The 20,999-nt window shown below is 48.2% G+C and overlaps 1 protein-coding gene across 2 annotated transcripts in view; it reads left to right on the top strand.

Annotated features, from left to right (window-relative positions):
• The window catches only part of ANXA6 (annexin A6), a 58,495-nt gene extending 38,875 nt beyond the window's left edge, over window positions 1-19,620 (top strand). The window contains exons 18-26 of one of the 2 annotated variants that reach the window (XM_025388781.1): window positions 458-548; window positions 1,994-2,073; window positions 2,646-2,699; window positions 9,847-9,864; window positions 10,656-10,749; window positions 11,931-12,026; window positions 15,156-15,214; window positions 16,910-17,032; window positions 19,117-19,620. In XM_025388781.1, coding sequence (XP_025244566.1) covers window positions 458-548; window positions 1,994-2,073; window positions 2,646-2,699; window positions 9,847-9,864; window positions 10,656-10,749; window positions 11,931-12,026; window positions 15,156-15,214; window positions 16,910-17,032; window positions 19,117-19,176 — 675 coding nt within the window. In that variant the 3' untranslated portion in view covers window positions 19,177-19,620. The remainder of the gene's footprint in view (window positions 1-457; window positions 549-1,993; window positions 2,074-2,645; window positions 2,700-9,846; window positions 9,865-10,655; window positions 10,750-11,930; window positions 12,027-15,155; window positions 15,215-16,909; window positions 17,033-19,116) is intronic. The other variant, XM_025388782.1, reaches the window with a different exon arrangement.
• The last annotated feature ends 1,379 nt before the right edge of the window (window positions 19,621-20,999 follow it).

Genomic DNA, 20,999 nt, shown 5'->3' with positions numbered 1-20,999 from the left:
TAACAAAATAATACATGTCCACTGTGAAGACTTGAAGAAATATAGAGTAAAAAAGAAGAAAATAGCAATCATCTGTGATCCTTCACTCAAGCAGAGAGCACACCACTAGTTAACACCGTGAGCATGTGCGTGTCCTTCTGTTCTCTTCAGATACTAACATGTGGATATTTCCATTCAGATGTTCATGTGTGTATGTGGTGTTATACACACACGGCTATATACCTTTTCTTTTTGGGGAGCTGGAAGGCAAAGCAGTTCCCTTGGGAGGTTCTGGGAATCTTGAGAGGCTGGCACAGTCAGCCTTGGTTGTGCCACGGTCTCGGGCCTGGGGGCCATGTCTGGAGGTGAGGAGAAAATCCAGGAAGGCCTGGCCTGAGCTTTAGCCATCCGGGCCCCATGGACCTCTGCACAGGTGGTCAGAACTATGGCTGAGATCATCTTTGTCTTGACATTCCAGGGAGCCGGCACAGATGAAAAGGCTCTTATTGAAATCCTGGCCACTCGGACCAATGCCGAAATTCGGGCCATCAATGAGGCCTATAAGGAGGGTGAGTTTGGGAGGCCTGGCCCAGATGCTGGGAGAAGAGCCAGGCCCCCCAGCTTCCAACCCCAGCTCTGCCCAGGACTCTGGCCTGTCTCCTTTCCTTCAGTCCTTGAGGATTTGATAAGCCCCTTGGGTGTGCCCATTCCTGTGTCTAGGGAAAGACAGGTGTCCTGGAAGGACAAAGGCCTGGAGGTATAAGAAGGCTTGGCTGGAAGTGGGAGGAGAGAACATTCCAGAGAGGGAGGGCAACTTTAGGGGTGTGTAGTCCATGCAGTTCTACATGGCCCCACAGCCAGAAGGGCCCCACACTTGGTTGCATGCTATGCTCTCACTGTCCAGAAATTCTTAATTTTTAAGCAAGTGGCCCCATATTTTCATTCTGAAGAATCATGAGTACCGGTCAAAAATGTTTAAATTGGCTAGGTGCAGTGGCTTACACCTGTAATCCCAGCACTTTGGGAGTCTGAGGCAGGTGGATAGCTTGAGCCCAGGAGTTCGAGACCAGCCTGGGCAACATGGCAAAACCCCATCTCTACAAAAAATATAAAAATTGGCTGGGTGCAGTGGCTCACTCCGTTAATCCCAGCACTTTGGGAGGCCAGGGTGGGTGTATCACTTGAGGTCAGGAGTTCGAGACCAACTTGGCTAACATGGTGAGACCCAATCTCTACTAAAAATGCAAAAATTAGCCAGGCGTGGTGGCATGCGCCTGTAGCCCCAGCTACTCAGGAGGCTGAGGCAGGAGGATCACTTGAACCTGGGAAGCAGAGGTTGCAGTGAGCCAAGATCACGCCACTGCACTCCAACCTGGGTGACAGAACGAGACTCGGCCTCAAAAAAAAAAAAAAGTTAGCTAAGTGTGGCGGCACATGCCTATAGTCCCAGCTACTCAGGAGACTGAGGTGGGAGGATCACCTGAGCCCAAGGAGGTCGAGGCTGTAGTGAGCCTTGATCATACCAACCACACTCCAGCCTGGGTGACAGAGTGAGACCCTGTCTCAAAAAAAAAAAAAAAAAAAAAAAAAGTTTAAATTTTTTATCTTATAAGCAGCTTTAAAATGGTAGAATTTTTGAGTACATGAGTGATATAGTCAGAGCTCTGCTTTTGGGTTTAGCAACTGCCATGCAGGAGGGAAGATGGAAGAGAGAATGACAACAGGGAGGTGACTTAAGAGGCTGTTAAATATTAAAGGCGAGATGCAATGGGACCTCAAGTGGCACAGCGCCGAGGGGTTGGAGGGGAGGTGATGGGTTGATGAGAATGCCCATTGTCTTACAAAATCAGCAGGAGGATGGCTGGATGCCCCCCTGAGCCAGTTACAAACCCTTTCATTCCTACCTCCCCCTGCCAATACTGCCCTGGCTCAAGCCTGAGTTTCCTGGCCCTCCCTCCCCACAACGAAATCCTTCTTGGCCAGCAGCTACCCACACCTCCTTTCTCTGTCTCAGACTATCACAAGTCCCTGGAGGATGCTCTGAGCTCAGACACATCCGGCCACTTCAGGAGGATCCTCATTTCTCTGGCCACGGTGAGTGAATTCATGGGCCTCAGGTCTGCTTGCCCATCTGGAGGCCTGGGAGGAAGGGAAGGTTCACTGAGTGGAGGGTACAGGGGAGTGAGAAGGAGTTGATGGAGAGGGAGTGTCTCCCCACTTGCCTCCTTAGAGTCCCACCACCTACCCCTGGTGTTGACTTGTCAGAGCTGGCATGGTGCCACCTTCTCCAGACAGTCCTCCCTGGTGGCCCTTGGCCTGGGTTTTTGGGCCCCCAGCTCACACAACAAAGCCATGTGGGTGACCCTCTCCTGTGTTGTTACCTGGGAGCTTCTGTCACCATCTCTTGAATTCCCGTAACAAAAATGGCAGGCCCTCATTGACGGTTACTGAGAGCTTCCTGTGTGTCGGGCATTGGTGCTGAGCGCCTTGCACACATTCTCAGTTAATGACCACAACAGCCTACTTATGGAGGCAGGATTTTCATCCCTGTGTAACTGATGAGGAAGAGCATTCAGAGAGGTGAAAATGAGCAGGGTGTGTGGTGGTGCAGAGATGGAGATGGGTCGATGCTTGGGGACTGACCTTTCTTGCTGCTTCTGCTGCAGGGGAATCGTGAGGAGGGAGGAGAAAACCTGGACCAGGCACGGGAAGATGCCCAGGTAAGACCCCCAGCCCACCCCAGTCACCTCTGCTGGGTGTCCCTGAGAAGTAGGTCCAGCTTATGCGTGTCTACACCAGGTCCTGTCTGCAAGTGAAGGCTCCTGGCAGGGGCGTGGTTGGTTTGATTGGCTGATACTTAGACTGCAGAAATGAGGTTTAGGAGTGTGGTGCTGGTATTACTGACATTTCCTAGGGGAATAGCAGGACCTTCAGAGCTGGCAGGGACCTGCAGATCACCCAGGTCAAAGCCCTGATGTTACAGTGGGAAAATGGAGGTCCAGAAAGGACAAATGACTTCTGAAAGTCACACAAGTCAGTGGCCCCAGTAGAACTGACCCCTAGAGAGCTGGTCTGGGAACTTGCTGAGAAGGGGGCTAAAGGTCTTGGTTTATTATCTGTAAAATGGGACTGAGATTGGAGGGAGTGTCCTGGGACAAGCCTAGAAAGTAAGTTCCTCAAGGGCTGGACTCTTCATTTTGTTCACTAATATATCCAAAATAACACATGATCAGTACTCAATAAATATTTGTTGAATGAATAGCAGGGAAAAGGGTTCTCTAGGAGTCTCTTGGCTGCTCTGCTTCTGCCCTGCTCCTTAGCCTAGTGAGCTTGAGGTTTGGAAATGGCTTCTTACGGAAGTTGGACAACCCCAAATTCATTTTCCCTGAGGGTTCCTGTGGCTGGGCAGTCCCTACTGAGGCCAGTGCATTGCCCCCCACTGACCTGCACCTTGATCCCAGCACCCAGTAGCTTGACCCAGGTCCATGTCTCCATCTCTTCTGCCTGCCTCATCCTCCCGCCCCCAAAAGCTGTGTCCGGAGATGTTGGGGAACAGATACCACCGACTGTGAATCCAGCCCCCATATTTTATAGTTGGTGAGTTAAAAAGAGCACTGATGGATTGAGAGGGAACCAACTTTTCTGTTCCCAGGTCCCATAACAGAAGTGTGGTATATTACAACAGCATCTGAGCTGGAACCTGACAGTTACAGAACTGTAATTATAATTATTAGAATGCATACTGCGATGCCAAGATTATTCTATATGTTTTTATGTTCCCCCTTTTTACTAGAGGAAAATGAAGCTCCTTAACCTATTGAAGGATACAGTTTCTAAGTGGTGGTGGTTTAATCTGAACTCAGGCTTGCCTGACTCCAGAGTCTATGCTTAATTCTATTTACAGTAATATCCTTCAAGACCCAGTACAGTTAAGGTCCCCTGCAGCTTCCACATCAAGTAGCTGTTGTTGTCCAGTTGTCCAACCCTTGCTTTGGAATATGGTTGTCAAAAGCTGCAGGGTTACATTTAAATGTATGGTATTTCAGCTGCATTGTGGGCACATGGATGGGGGCTAGACTGAGAACCCAGCCAGATACTAGGGTGGCTTGCTGAGACCACATTTCATTCACTCATTCAACGGATGTTTATTAAGTATTACTGTGAACAGCCTTGTGTGCTGCTGAGAGTTTTTTTTTTTTAATCTCAGCTCTCACCCCAAATCTGTCCTCCAACCCTAAATTGATCTTCCGGGGAATGTTTCTGCCTGTGCCTGGTTTGCCAATGAGGCTGTGCTTCCAATTGCCGCTAGCAGGGGGCAGTGGTGGGCCTTGCTGATAGCTGCTTCGCAAAAGGAGAGAAGTGGAGAGAGAGAACCCGGGTGGAAATAGCTAAGGGACCCTTGAGCCAGATCCCTGCCCAACTCGGCTACTTCTCCAGATTTAGGATGCTAGACCCCAGCTCATTTTCTTATAACTAGCAGTACATTCTTTTATAGAAACTAGAAAATAAAGAGAAGCCAAAAAAGACTCCATAACCTAATAGTAATAACCATTGTCAGTATTGTAGTATACATTATTGTAGTTGTTTCTCTATGTATATATAAAAGTGGATTCTTGGCTGGGCGCGGTGGCTCAAGCCTGTAATCCCAGCACTTTGGGAGGCTGAGGCAGGCGGATCACGAGGTCAGGAGATCGAGACCATCCTGGCTAACACAGTGAAACCCCGTCTCTACTAAAAAATACAAAAAACTAGCCAGGTGAGGTGGCGGGCACCTGTAGTCCCAGCTACTCTGGAGGCTGAGGCAGGAGAATGGTGTGAACCTGGGAGGCGGAGCTTGCAGTGAGCTGAGATCCGGCCACTGCACTCCAGCCCCGGCCACAGAGCAAGACTCCGTCTCAAAAAAAAAAAAAAAAAGTGGATTCTTTATTTCTGACAGTTAAAAATTAATACTATGTGAATATTGTTGCACTTTTTAATCAACAATATCATTTAATGGCTGTATACTGTTCATATCTGAATCTATCATGTTATTTAACCAGGCTTCTTCCTAGTAGCAAACTCTTTTATCACATTCATGAATTATTCCTTAGAATGAATTTCCAGAGATGAAATGGAAATGCGGGAGCAAAATGTATATAAAAATTAAGGGCATTTGATAGGGCTGAGTCAAGCTCCTCCTTAGATAATGCACATGAGTACTTGGCAGTTTGTATTTGCCTGTTTTATACTGCCTCCCTGGCGGTCTCTCACTCTGGATGTCTAGAATACCCTCAAGCTCTTAGAAGTCTGGGTCTGTTATTAACCAGTTGAACATATGTCCAGTTTCCACCTGTGGCCCCACAGTAATTGTTAATAGCTTCCCCTTTCACTCTGTCATCCAATTTGAGCAATAAATTATAGATAACTAAGTATTATAGACCCACCATGAAATGAAGGATTGTGGTCATTTTTAGATAATCAGTACTCAGACCTTTTTTTTTCTTCTTTTTTCTTTTCTTTTTTATTTTTTTTAGATGGAGTCTTGCTCTGTCACCCAGGCTGGAGTGCAGTGGTGCAATCTCAGCTCACTGCAACCTCTGCCTCCTGGGTTCAAGCAATTCTCCTGCCTCAGCCTCCCAATTAGCTGGAATTACAGGCGCCCACCACCATGCCCAGCTAATTTTTTTGTATTTTTAGTAGAGACGGGGTTTTACCATATTGGCCAGGCTGGTCTCGAACTCCTGACTTCAAGTGATCCACCCGCCTAAGCCTCCCAAAGTGCTAGGATTACAGGTGTGAGCCACCGTGCTCGGACCAGACTTTTAAAAATATAACAGCTTCCTTGAAATAGAATTAATCTACCATACTATTGACCAGCTTTATTGAAATAGAGTTCACCTACCATACTATTGACCAGCTTTATTGAAATAGAATTCACTTACCATACTATTGACCAGCTTTATTGAAATAGAATTATCTACAATACTATTGACCCATTTAAAGTGTGCAATTCAGTGGTTTTTAGTATCTTCACAGACTTAATGCAACCATCACCACAATCAATTTTAGAACATTTCATCACCCCCAAAAGAAACTCCATACACATTAGCTGTCACTCCTTATGTCCTCCTAACCCCCCAGCCCTAAGCAACCGCTAATCTACTTTCTGTGTCTCCAGATGTGCCTCTTCCAAACATCTCATGTAAATACAGTGATATAATACGTGCCTTTTGGACTGGCTTCTTCACTTAAGAAAACACTAATTTAAACACTGTGTTAAACACTTAACAGTGTTTTCAAGGGTCACCCATGTTGTAGCATGTTGGGACTCCCTTTTCATTGCCAAATAATATTCTATTATCCATTCATCAGCTGTTGGACATTTGGGTTATTTCCACCTTTTGACTATTATGACTAATACTGCTCTAAACATTTGTGTACAAGTTTGTGTACCAGTTTTTGTGTGCACATATGTTTTCATTTCTCTTAGATAGAATTGCTGGGTCATATGAGAACTCTAAGTTTAACCATTTGAGGAACTGTCCAGATTAATTTTTGCATGAAGTAGCTAGGCTAATAAGAACAAGCTTTTGTGGTGAATATTAATTTAGTGCCCACCACTTTTTTTTTTTTTTTTTTTACATTACAGATATTATTATCTTAAAGATGCTTTGAAAAACCTAATACGTCTAGGGTTTTCTGACCTGTGTAAGTGAGAAGGATTGGGACTTTTGAGTCTTTTCTGTTAAATCTTTAAAAACGTGTCCCTCTCCCTCTCTTCTTAAAAATGATGCAGTTTTATTTAGCGTAAGATTTACAAATTTTTAATAAAATAGATATAAACTTTACCATATTAATCATTTTATTTATTTATTTTTGGAGATGGAGTTTTCCTCTTGTTGCCCAGGCTGGAGTGCAATGTCGCAATTTGGCTCACTACAACCTCCGCCTCCCGGGTTCAAGCGATTCTCCTGCCTCACCCTCCTGAGTAGCTGGGATTACAGGCACCCACGACCACGCCTGGCTAATTTTTTTGTAGTTTTAGTAGAGACAGGGTTTCACCATGTTGGCCAGACTGGTCTCAAACTCCTGACCTCAGGTGATCCACCTGCCTCAGCCTCCCAAAGTGCTGGGATTACAGGCATGAGTCATCATGCCTGGCCAATCATTTTAAAGTGTACAGTTCAGTGGCATTAAGTACATTCACATGTTGGGCAGCCATCACCACCAGCCATCTCGAAAACTGTTTTCATCGTGCAAAACCAAAACTCTGGACCCATTCAACAGTCACTTCCCATTCTCCCTTCCCCCAGCCCCTGGCAACCACCATTCTTCCTATGTCTGTGAATTTGACCACTCTAGGGACTTCATGTAAGTGGAATTATACAGTATTTATGCTTTTATGACTGGCTTCCTTTACCTAGTATGATGTCCTTGGGGTTCAACTAGGTTTTTGTTTTGTGGCGTTTGAGCCATAACGGGGTGACAGGTTCTCACACTGTCACACAGGTTGGAGTGCAGAGGTGCAATCTTGGCTCACTGCAACCTCCGCCTTCTAGGCTCAAGCAATCCTCCCACCTCAGCGCCCCAAGTAGCTGGGATTACAGGCATGCGCCACCATGCTCAGCGAATTTTTTGGTAGAGCAGGGTTTCTCCATGTTGTCCAGGCTGGTCTCAAGCTCATAGGCTCAAGTGATCCTCCCACCTGGGCCTCCCAAAGTCCTGGGATAACAGGTGTGAGCTACTGCACCTGGTGTAGGTTGTTTTTAATACAGAAAAATATTTTAAAAACCAGAAACAGCCTATAATCCTAGTAGCCTTGATAACTCTTATTTAAGATTTAAAATGAAATAATATTTTTGCATATTTAAGAAATAAAACTTCAGGAAGAATAAAAAGAAATGCAAAAGCTTTCCTGCATAGTACCTCTCCTTGAAGGTGTCTTGACAGTTTCTTAGTACTTCCCAGGAAGTATGAGAAAGTGAGTGTTTATTTATTTATTTATTTTTGAATCTAGATGAAAGAAACACTATTTTACACAAAAATATGCTATACTTTACTTCTTCACTTAATTTAAATGGAAACTCTCGTTATCAGCATTGTAGATTAATCTCATCCTTTGTAAGAATTGCATGGATTGTTACCATTGATTAGATAATCCATAGCCTGTTGAACAAGTCAATCTCAGGATGGTTTACAGTTTTTCTCTGTTAACGAAAAATGCTGACCGGGCGTGGTGGCTCAAGCCTGTAATCCCAGCACTTTGGGAGGCCGAGGCGGGTGGACCACCTAAGGTCAGGAGTTGGAGACCATCCTGGTCAGCATTGTGAAACCCCATCTCTACTAAAAATACAAAAAAAAATTGACTGGACGTGGTGGCACATGCCTGTAATCCCAGCTACAGGCTGAGGCAGGAGAATCGCTTGAACCTGGGAGGTGGAGGTTGCAGTGAGCCGAGATCGTGCCACTGCACTCCAGTCTGGGCAACAGAGTGAGACGAAAGAAAGAGAGAGAGAGAGAAAGGGAAAGAATGGAAGGAAGGAGAAGGAAGGAAAGAAAGATACTGCCATGGGAAGGAAGGAAGGGAGGGAGGGAGGGAGGGAGAAAGGGAGGAAGGGGAGAGAAGAGAAGAGAAAGATGCTGCTATGGGCCAGGTGCGGTGTCTCATGCCTATGATCTCCACTTTGGGAGACCAACGCAGGAGGATCGCTTGAGGCTAGACTGGACAACAAAGTGACACCCCTTCTCTACAAAAAATAAAAAAATTAGCTGGGTGTGGTGGCACATACCTGTAGTCCCAGCTACTCACGAGGCTGAGGCAGGAGAATCACTTGAGCCTAGGAGGTCAAGGTTGCCGTGAGCTGTGATTATGCCACCGTACTCCAGCCTGGGCAATAGAGCAAGCAAGACCCTGTCTCCAAAAAGAAGAAAGAATGCTGCAGTGAATAGTCTTGTATTCTATCGTGGAAGACTTTTGCCAGAATATCTGTAGGGCAAATTCCTAGCAATATAATTGCTTGATCAAATGTCATAGGCCTTTTAACTTTTAATGGACATTGCCAATTATGCAATGAAAAGAAGAGGAAGGTTTCCAGAGCATAGGCTGTAGTGAAGTTTATAAAGAGTTCAGTCTATCCAATAGAATAAAGTCAGCCGAGTTTCTGGGGGAAAGGCGAAAGCAATACGCAGCTTGGGTACACGAGCCTGGGTATTTTGTTCCCAGGCTCTCCAAGTCACAGCTATTTGCCTAACAAAATTGTGTCCTAACCACAGAATTCTGCGCTCTGCATAGTCCAGTGATTAAAAGTAACCCTTGTAAAATGACTTTCCCATCACTGTTTGCTGTGTGCCCCCAGGCAGGTCAGCTCCCCTCAAGGCCTCAGCTGTCTGGTCTTTCCTGTCTTTAACACGAAAGCTAAAATTACATGTCTCTTGCCTTGGAACTCTGAATATGCTAAAGGGTGCAGAGAACTTTGCACTGCTCACATTTACATCTCAGTGGTTCTGTAAGGAAGTGGCAGCGATTATTTCTTTCCACTTTCAGACAAAGAAACCGAGGCCTGGAATCTGCTCTAGGTTTTGGGATGCGAAGAGCAGAGTGTTCCCCGTTTCTGTGTCTTTCTCTTATCCCTCAGGTGAACACGTTTTTAGTTATTGCCAGGCCTTTCCCCATTCTGAGCTCCAGCCCAAAAGGTCATAGGAAGGTATTTTTCTGTTGTCCCTGCCCCACTTCCCATCGCATCCCGGGTTCTCTCCAGTCTCTTGGGACATCTCCCACTCCCAGCCAGGCCCCTCACCCTGCACCCCAGGGCCCCAACACCAGCCTCCCCGGCCTCCTCTGACTCTTGCCTCCCTTCTCTCCCTCCTCTCTCCCCTCCCTGCTCTCAGGTGGCTGCTGAGATCTTGGTGAGTGTCCTGTTCTTCATTTGGGTTTTAACGGCCTCTGAGTAAAGTCCGCCTTTACTGGGCCAAGCGGGGCAGTATCAAGCAGTGATTTGGGAGCTTGCTGTGCGGCTTCTCTCTCTCCCCTTCAGGGCGCCTTAAGGACCCTGCTTGGTAAAAGATAGGCCAGGCAAGTGTTTCCCAAACTTCAGCTAATCATCTCTGGCATGATTTGTGCTGTGTAACCACCAACTGTTAATACTGATCTTTAAATCGACTCACTTTTAAACCCAAAATGAGTTAAGGGGAATTTAGTATCAGTATAAATAGAACTAGTAGCTGGCTAGAAGACAACCGTGGAAACACTAATATGCAGTGTGATCGGGTATGTTTGCCCTTGACGCCGCTTGGGGAAACACTGGCCAGGCCATCTTCCCTGCATATGACCCCATACACACTTCCCAGAGGGCCTTGCGGAAAGGTTGAGGGATGGAAGGGGACCTCCCAGTTGCTACGCTCAGGGCCTGTGCGGGTCCTCCCAGGAGCCCCGGTCCCATGGCCCCGAGGCTAGGATGGAAGTTCCCAGTGCTAAGCCCATCTGTGTCAGATCACAGGGTCCTTGTGAACTGGAGAGGGGAATGTAGAAGCCATTGTGCTTGAGGAAGGAAGAGGGGACCAGTCTCAGCCCCCTTGGATGGCTGTGTGAGCCCAGCTTCTGATTGCCCTCAGCCCAGGCAAAGACATGAAAGTGAATAATAACCAAGGCTTTCTCATGTCTCCCCTCCCAAATCCTTGCTCCAACCGGGGCTCTGCAGGAAATAGCAGACACACCCAGCGGAGACAAAACTTCCTTGGAGACACGGTTCATGACGATCCTGTGTACCCGGAGCTATCCGCACCTCCGGAGAGGTGAGGCCTGACCTCCTCCCTTCCCAGCTCAGCAGGAAGATGCCAGAATCTGATGAGAGCCTCTCATCTCTCTGTGGCAAGAGGAGCCAGTTGCCCACCCACCCCCTCCTTAACCCAGCAGTAGTGTATCATGGGTGACGGCGACTCTGGAGCCCTGGATTCTGGTCCTGGCTCTACCGCTTATACCTCCCCTTCCTTCTCCTCCTTAAGGAAGCAGGTGGGATGGCGGGGATTAGGGATAGCAACTGGATTTCACCTCAAAGGCCAACTCTGACAGATTGGTAGCAGCTACCTAGAATGCTGGGTTGAGAAGGATTCTGGGACCCCGCGTCATGATTCACTGGCGATGCCTGCCAGGAGCAAGGCAGTGAGAGGTGGTGGCGGCACAAGACCCACATAGACGTCTTTGAACCACAGACTGCCACATGCACAGGGCACACCTGTATGCAGTGACCCTGGTGCTCAGTGATCATGAAGTGTCCTGCACTGAGACATGTACATTTTAACATGCATTTGTCTGGCACTTCGCAGTATTTAAGGTGCTTTAGCATAGTGGCTAAAAGAATGGACTTGGGCACTGGACCGCCTTGATTTGAATACCCACTTAACAGCCATGTGACCTTAGGCAAGTTACCGAATCTCTGCGCCTGAGCTCCCTTACGTAGGAATCAGGGTTTTAGTTCCACCTCACATGACGGTTGTGAAGATACAAAAACCAACACACATAAAGCACTGGCGCAATGCCTGACTCAGTGAGTGTTTCCTGAGTGTTATCGATGTGTCTTTATCCCAACCGGACATGGGAGGAAGAGAGGCCCAGAAAGGAGAGGATTCACCCAAGGTCCCTCAGTGAGCTGGGGCAGAACCATGACTAGGACCCATGCTCCTTTTACTACCCCAGCCTGGGTTGCCAGAACTTGGCAAAGGTTCTGAGGCCATTGGCCAGGCACGGGGACTGACTTGGGACAGATTTGGCTCTGAGCCCACAGCAGCCTTGATGTCAGAGCTTCTCTGTCAGGATGATCTTGCCCAGTGCATTTAGGTCTGGGCTGTGGCCATATCTGCTGCCCTTCCACTTTCTCAGGCACAGCCTGTGGCAGGCACTGGGTGGGGCTGAGGAGGGGTCCTCCCCCTCCTGCACTGAAGCTCACCCCCACATCTGGGGCTTCTCTTGTGGCCAGTCTTCCAGGAGTTCATCAAGATGACCAACTATGATGTGGAGCACACCATCAAGAAGGAGATGTCTGGGGATGTCAGGGACGCATTCGTGGCCATTGGTAACTGGCAGGGACTAAGGGAAGGGCTGGGGGCACTGGGAACTTGCCCAGATTCTCTGGAAGAATAGAACCTTGGCAGCCTCCGAAGCTAGTACTGGAAAGTAAACACTGCCACAGTTCACCTCCAGGGGTGCTGCCAAATGTGTGATTGTGCAGGAGTGTCATGGGGTCTGTTCCAGACTGCAGGAGAGGGCGAGAAAATAGCTGTTGCTAAGGAAGGACCAGGAAGACTGGGGCAGGCGGGGGAGGGGGCGCGCTGTCCTGCACAACTAGGGTGTGTACACACACACACCATACACACACTTGACACACACACTTAACATGTACAAGACACATACCGTACATACACACATTCTCACATGTGACTTATACATAAAACACGTTACATATGCATGTGACAGGTGCATACCACACATACACACATTATATACACACATACTTCACACAGAACACATTATACATACACATACATGCTACGCCCCCACAAGACACTACACCTGCACACACACACCACTCACACACTATGCACACATGACCCATGCACACCACATATACACACCACACATGCACACACATACAAGACACATACACGTTAGATGCAGACGACACACACACACACACCCTCGTCTCCTCTCAGTACCTGGCTTTTTGGTTACACTTATATAATTTGAGCTCTTGACTTTGAAAAGGTTTTTTCCTTTTGGATCTTAATTTCACCGTGTATAAATATGGATGAGTGGATATGGGTTGGGGCTGAAGTTATTCTCATTAGTATTCATCATTAGTGGTGTCTTGTTTCATTTACTGTGAAACGCATTGCATCAATGCACTTTTTAAAAATCTTACCAAGAGGTGTCGGGGGAAGATTTTCACATAATTGCCATCAATTATAAAACACATCTTGATTTCAGAGACACTAAAATGTGGGGGAAAGGTGTGTTAGATTGGGTGAAGTAGAGATTGTGGTAGGGGGTTGTTTAGCATGTGATGGGCCTTTACCACCCAGGACCAATATCTAGGAGGCGGGATAGCCCAGTGGGTAAAAGCATGGACTCCAGGTTGAATCTCTGCTCTGCCACTTCCTCACTGTGTATCCTTGGGCAGGTCACACGAAACCTCTGTGTCTCAATTTCCTCCTTTGTAAAGTGGAGATAACAATAGTGCCCAGCCCATAGGGTGGATTTTGTAAGGCTGAAATTAGCTAATTATACGTAAAGCACTTGGAACGGTGCCTCTTGGCATGTAATACTCACTGGGCAAGGGTTAGTTTTTATTGTTGTTTCACGCCAAGCCCTGTGCAAAGTTAGTTGCACACAGGTTTAGTTGCATTCTCACCAGGTGCTCTTACCAGCTTATCTTACAAAGAGGACACTGCATTCAGAGAGGTTTGTAGTAGTAGAACCAGGCCTCAAACCACAGGCTGCCTACATCCAAAGCTCATGTTCTGTAGCCTTTGGAGACACTTTGAGATTCCTACCCTCCTCATGTATTTCCCTCTTTCCTTTCTCCTCCCACCTTGAACAGGTCTACACATGCAAACACATACCACAACACCATTTCACACCCCTCCATCTAGTGTCAGGCATCAGGGTCCCCTGTGACAGATGGACAGGCTCAGTTCTTAGAATGGCTTGTGGGGTTGGTTACAAAGGAGAGAAGTTTCTGCCCAGCGTGCTTCTTAGCCAGACTGATAAAGCCCTAGGTCTGAAGTCAGGGGAGGCTTCCTGGAGGTGGTGTCATGACTGGGGACGTGGACATCAAGTACAGCCTTGCAGGATGGGACTTGATTTAGAGAGAGAGTGTAGTGAAGGGCAGATAGGAAATGCATCTATCCAGGAAGGACAGAGGGACACAGGAATTTGCAGTTCTGGGAATGGAGGAGCAAGGGCCATGAGGTTGCAAAGGAGGCCAGGAGCTTTGACGTTCAAGCCAAGGAGCTTGGGATTTGTTTGGGAGGTAGTAGGGAGATATGTAAGGAGCTGGAGATGGGAGATGTGTGATGTGATCTTTCCCATGGGATTCCTGAGCCTGTGGCAGAGGAGTCTCTTGCTTGACTCTGCCACTGGACTACACAACTCCAGCCTCTTGCCATCTCTTCTTGTTATATCCAGAGTCATTCCAGCTATAGTACTGGTGTCTGGTTTCTCCTTTTAAGCTGTCTGAGACACGCGTGCATGGGCTCTGGAGCCTTGCAGTCAAGCAGCTGTGAAGGGCTAGAGAACCCTAGGCCTTGAGAAAGGGCGGGGTTGGTGAAACCAGGCAGGCATTATCTGGGGTCAGGGTAGGGAGCAGTGGCTGCCAATACTGCAAGATTGTTCAGGCCCTGGGGCAACACTCAGCCCCAGGGATTTACATGGTCCCTTAAGTTTTACCAGCGGACAGCCATTCTTTGGAGCAGTATGTCTCTACATCAGTAACTCTCAAGCATTAGGCTGCACCAACGCAGGTTGGCCAGCCATCCTGATTCGCACAAGGCTTTCAGTGCTATTAGGTTGGTGCAAAAGTCATTGCAGTTTTGCCATTGAAAGTGATGGCAAAAATTGGAATTACTTTGGCACCAACCTAACAAAACCTGGAATGTCCCAGGCAAACTAGGACAAGCTGGTCACTCACCTCCAGAGTTTCATATTCAGCATATCTGGGGTGACGCGTGAGAATCTGCCTTCCTTCCAAGTTTTCAAGCGATGCTAATGTTGTTGGTCCGGAAACCACACTTTGAGAACCACTGCTCAAGATCTTTCTAAAATCTGAGTCTTCAGGGTGGAGCCTAAACCCTGAGTTTTAAACAAGCTTCTTGGGTGATTCCGACGCATTTAAAAGTTTTGAGGCCCTGTGCTTTGGGTTCATGAGGAGTTAATTACCTTTGAATCCTCTCCTAACCTTGGTTAGCTCTAAGCACCTTAGAAGGAAGAGAGTTGCAGCCAAGTGAGAGCCAGGCCTAGGGATGAGCCAGAGGAGGAAGCATGGGGAAGGGGAGCGAAGGTGTTGCCTGAGCATGACCCTGGGGTTGACAGTGATCTGCAGACCCATGAAAGGATAGACGAGGTGGGGAGATGGGGGAGGCCAGTCCAGAGTCTGGGTTCACAGCCTCTGACCATGTTCCCCGCATCTCTCTGCTCTTCCTACCAGTTCAAAGTGTCAAGAACAAGCCTCTCTTCTTTGCCGACAAACTTTACAAATCCATGAAGGTAAGAAAACGTGCTGGCGTTCCTTTCCCTTCAAGCACTGACTTATGTACACACACACAGATGTGCACCGTCCCCCAGATCAAGATTCCTGGCAGCTGTTTCTTCCCATTTGACATTTATCAGCATCTGCCCTTTTCTGGCTGTAGAATGGTATTTCCCCATTGGGGGTGATTTCCCCCGCCTTCCCCCCCCGGAGGATATTTGGCAATATCCAGACACATTTTTGGTCATCACAACTTGGAGGGTGTTGCTACCAGCATCTGGTGGGGAGAGAGCAGAGATGCTGGCGGGGAGAGAACAGGGATGCTGGCAGGGAGAGAACAGGGATGCTGGCAGGGAGAGAACAGGGATGCTGGCGGGGAGAGAACAGGGATGCTGGTGGAGAGAGAACAGGGATGCTGGCGGGGAGAGAACAGGGATGCTGTTAAACAGCCTCAGCGCACAGGATTAGCTTGCGCAACAAAGAATGATCCAGCCCCAAATGCCAAAGTTGAGAAATGTGCTCTGGTTGCACAGGGCTGGGTAGGACACAGTCTCTGCCCTCTCAGAGCTCACAGCCTATCAGGTGACACAGGGTCTCCTATGACAAATAGTCATCAGAGGTCACAGGCGCTCCCCTCTGAGTCTAGGCCTGCCCTTCCGGGAGAGCCCAAGCCACACTGACCACCCTCTCCGCCACTGGAGTCTCAACTGCTGACAGCCTGGGCAGGCAGGAGGGTAGGAAGGAGCCTGCGACTCTCAGCCTACTATCTCCAAATGTGACAACCGTTCATTGAGCACTCACTGTGTGTCAAGCCTGTGCTAAGGGCTTCATCTCTCTGACCACAGTTGACCCTCATGGCAGTCCTGTGAAGTTGTGGTAGCATCCTTATTTGATAGAGGAGGAAACTCAGGCCTAGGTAGGGTAAAACGTAGCCCACATTTACGCAGCTCCTAAGAGGCAGAGCTGGGACTCGAACCTAGCTCTGACTCCTAGGCTGGTGCTTGTAGCTCCCTGGGGGCAGAGGCAGCTCTGGCTGCCTACATATTCTGTACCCTGTGCCTACTCTTTGGGCTCAGTGGTAATTTCCTAGGGCTGGTATAACAAATTCCACAAATTGGGTGACAACAGAAATTTATTCTCTCATAGTTCTGGAGGCCAAAAGCCCAAAATCAAGGTGTCGCCTGGGTTGGGTCCTCCTGGAGGCTCTGGGGGAGAAACTCTCCCCTGCCTCTCCTAGCTTCTGGTGGTTGCCAGAAGTCCCTGGTGTTTCCTGGCTGTGAATGCATCACTCCAGTCTCTGCCTCTGTCCTCACCTCGTCTCTTTGCTGTTTGTATGTCTGTGCTCTCCCTCTTCTTATAAAGATATTGGTTATTGGTTTAGGCTTCAATCTAATTCAGTATGCCTTCATCTTAACTAATTACATGTGCAAAGACCTTATTTCTAAATTACATCATATTCTGAGGTTCCAGGTGGACATGAATTTTGGAGGGAACACTATTCAACCCATACACGTCTTTTTTGCATGTGAGTCTGGCCAGTCCTGGGCACAGGAGGATTTTGGTCAGGACTATTTGCAGAAGACAGAGGGAGAACATACACCCTGTTGTTGGAAGGAACAAGGGAGAGAGGCAGATGGGATACCACTGTTTCTTGCCTGACTGGGCTCTGTCTCTCCTTCTGCCTGTGTCTCCCTCCTGCCTGGCTCCACCAGGGTGCTGGCACAGATGAGAAGACTCTCACCAGGATCATGGTCTCCCGCAGTGAGATTGACCTGCTCAACATCCGGCGGGAATTCATTGAGAAATACGACAAGTCTCTCCACCAAGCCATTGAGGTAAGCGGAGGGGCTAGAGGTTAGCGGGAAGGGGGTGACTGTCAGATCCCTAATGTAAGATTAGGAGTCTTCATTCCCATGGACTTTCTCCCAGTGGGTTACTGCTTAGAACAGCCAGGATATCGAAATGAAGGGGGTCTGTATTGCATTGTTTATACCAAAATCAATTCCAGAAGAATCAAAGGTTTATAATTAAAGATTTCCAAATAAAACAAGAGCCCATTTTTTGCTTTTTTTAAAACAATGTTATGGAAGTGTAACTTACATATCATGGGTAGGTGTGGTGGCTCACACCTGTAATCACAGCACGTTGGGAGGCCAATGCAGGTGGATCACTTGAGGTCAAAAGTTCAAGACCAGCCTGGCCAACATAGTGAAACCCCGTCTCTACTAAACATACAAAAATTAACCAGGTGTGTTGGCTAATGCCTGTAATCCCAGCTACTTGGGAGGCTGAGGCAGGAGAATCGCTTGAACCCAGGAGGTGGAGGTTGCAGTGAGCTGAGATAATGCCACTGCACTCCGGCCTGGGCAACAGAGCAAGACTCCGTCTCAAAAGCAGACAAACAAAAAACTTACAAATCATAAAATTCACCTATTTTAAGGGTACAATTCAACAGTTTTTAGTACATTTACTGAGTTATACAACCACCCCCATAATGCAGCCAGTTTCCAAACACTTCTATCATCCCACTAAGCTCTCTCATACCTGTTTATCTAGTTCCATCCCCAGCCATAGGCAAACACCAAGCTACTTTGTGTCTCTGTAGATTTGCCTTTTCTGAATATTTCATATAAATGGAATCACCTAATATGTGACCTTTTGTGTCTGACTTTTGTTTGTTTTGTTTTGTTTGTTTGTTTATTTGTTTTGAGATGAAGTCTTGCTCTGTTGCCCAGGCTGGAGTGCAGCGGTGCCATCTCATCTCACTGCAACCTCCGCCTCCTGGGTTCAAGTGATTCTCCTGCCTCAGCCTCCTGAGTAGCTGGGACTGCAGGCATATGTCACTACGCCCGGCTAATTTTTGTATTTTTAGTAGAGACGGTTTCACTGTGTTGGCCAGGCTGGTTGCTAGCTCCTGACCTCAAGTGATCCACCTGCCTCGGCCTCCTGAAGTGCTGGGATTACAGGTGTGAGCCACCACACCTGGCTGTGTCTGACTTTTTTGACATATGGAGCTTATATTTTTGTTCTTTGAGATCAGCCAAGATCTTAAAGTTTGATGCTTGGTTCTACTTGGCTAACAAGACTATGGGCATCTCACAGGCAGTCTCTTAGACTTAGTAGGAATGTCAGCAAATTGTTAGCACATTTTGATACTATATTATGTTTTAAAATCATACATCAAAAAATACCAGAACAAACAAAATCCCCAAAACTCAAAAAATACCAGAACAAACAAAATCCCAAAAACCATGTCTCATAGCAACGATGGGAGTCCCTCAGAAAGGAGATCCATACCATATGGGTCAGGAAGTTTGGCCTCCCCAGTCTGAACGTATGGCAGACCATTGTGATGTGTGGTGAGCGTGATGGTGTTCGCACCCATTCCCAGCAATGGCCTGGCAGTTAGTGCTCAATAGTGTTTGTTCAAATAAGGAATCACCTAACACGATATGCCAAGGTGGAGGGTATCAGCAGAGTGCCAGAGGAACCACGGGAGGCAGGAGTTCACTCTGCCTCCCAAGGCAAGAGAGTGGTCAGGGTGCTTCTCAGAGGAGAGGGCCCCGCTGGCAGACGGTATTGGGGGTGCACAGGGGCGTGCTGGACAGGGGAGTGGCAGGTGGAGAGAGGACTGAGATGCTCCTGGGGGAAAGGAACAGGTGAAGCCGCAGAGCTGTGCACAGGTCAGATCCCAGAGGCCCTTGAAGCCAGGCCGAGAGCTTGCACATCTTCCTGGGGATAAACAAAAGGGATGTGGTCACATTTATGTGTCAGGGAGATCCCTCTGGCCTACATGTGGCAGTTATGCTGGCCATGGAGAGAAGCCGAGGGAGATGTCCAGACAGATGGACAGCCGGGAGGAGGGGGCACTGAGGCTGGAAGGACTGTTTTCACTCACTCTGCTCTCTGCCTCTGCCAGGGTGACACCTCCGGAGACTTCCTGAAGGCCTTGCTGGCTCTCTGTGGTGGCGAGGACTAGGGCCACAGCTTTGGTGGGCACCTCTGCCAAGAAATGGTCATCAGCACCAGCCGCCACGGCCAAGCCTGATTGTTCCAGCTCCAGAGACTAAGGAAGGGGCAGGGGTGGGGGGAGGGGTTGGGGTTGGGCTCTTATCTTCAGTGGAGCTTAGGAGAGGCTCCCACTCCCACGGGCCATCGAGGGCCCAGCACGACTGAGCGACTGAAAAACCGTAGCCATAGATCCTGTCCACCTCCACTCCCCTCTGACTCCTCAGCCTTTCCCAGCTTCCTCCCCTTGCTACAGCCTCTGCCCTGGTTTGGGCTATGTCAGATCCAAAAACATCCTGAACCTCTGTCTGTAAAATGAGTTGTGTCCGTACTTTGATGCGGTTGGTGGCAGGGGCCAGTTGAATGTGCTAAGCGGGGTGGTGGAAAGGGTAGTAAATGTGCTGGGGCAAACTGACAAATCTTCCCATCCATTTCACCACCCATCCCCTTCCAGGCCACGCTAGAGTACTGGACCAGGCATTGGGATGCCTGGGTTCAAATCTGCATCTGCCATGCACTTGCTTTCTGACCTTAGGCCAGCCCCTTTCCCTCCCTGAGTCTCTATTTTCTTATCTACAATGAGAGAGTTGGACAAAAAAATCTTGGCTTCCTTTCTAACATTAACATCCTAAAGTATGCCTCCAATTCATTCCCTTGACACTTTTTATTTCTAAGGAAGAAATAAAAAGAGATGCACAAACACATAAACACATTTCCAGTGAGGGCCTCTGTCTTCTGCCTAGAGCCTCATTAGGGCTTGAGGTTGTAAAGTCTGTCCAGGAGACAGGATTTTCCTCATTAGAGCTTGAGGTTGTAAATTCTGTCCAGGAGCGAGTCATGTCTTTCAGTTCTTGCAAGGTGTTTCCCGGGAAGCGCACAGGAGAATCTGAGTTTGCAGCAAGCCTGGGAAGGCTGGCCCAGCTGTGCTCTGGGCCTCAGGTCCCCCCTCATCCCCTCTCGCTGCCTGGACATTTCTGTATGCTCTTCATCCATTTCAACCAAGCCCAAACTTCCTGTTTTGAACTGTGCAAGGGCACCCGATGCGATCTTGATCTGGAGAGATGCATGGAAAGTTTCCTTCATGCAGGTCACTGATAAGCAAGTAGGCGCAACTGCAGTTCCTCTGCCTTCCTGCCCCCAACCCTACTTCTGGTCTGTGGCTTCGGTCTCAGATTGTCCAATGACCATGGCATGGGGCTGGCTGCTGTCCAAAGGGCGCAATTCCCTACCCTGGCTGACCAGACTAGTTTATTGAAGGTTAGTGTGTGTTTCTTTTCTTTTTTTTTTTTTTTTTTTTTTTTTTGAGACAGAGTTTCGCTCTTGTTGCCCAGGCTGGAGTGCAATGGTGCGAATTTGGCTCACTGCAACCTCCGCCTCCCGGCTTCAAGCAATTCTCCTGCCTTAGCCCCCCGAGTAGCTGGGATTACAGACATGCGCTACCACGCCTGGCTAATTTTGTATTTTTAATAGAGATGGAGTTTCTCCATGTTGGTCAGGCTGGTCTCAAACTCCCGACCTCAGGTGATCTGCCTGCCTCAGCCTCCCAAAGTGCTGGGATTACAGGTGTGAGCCACTGTGCCCGGCGCGTGTGTTTGTTTTCTTTTCTTTTCTTTTTTTTTTTTGAGACAGAGTCTCGCTCTGTCGCCCAGGCTGGAGTGCAGCGGCGTGATCTCAGCTCACTGCAAGCTCCGTCTCCTGGGTTCACGCCATTCTCCTGCCTCAGCCTCCCGAGTAGCTGGGACTACAGGCGCCCGCCACCTCGCCCAGCTAGTTTTTTGTATTTTTTAGTAGAGA

Source organism: Theropithecus gelada, chromosome 6 (genome assembly GCF_003255815.1).
Source record: "Theropithecus gelada isolate Dixy chromosome 6, Tgel_1.0, whole genome shotgun sequence".
Classification (NCBI taxonomy): Eukaryota; Metazoa; Chordata; class Mammalia; order Primates; family Cercopithecidae; genus Theropithecus; species Theropithecus gelada.
This window is presented reverse-complemented; position numbering and strand designations above follow the sequence as displayed.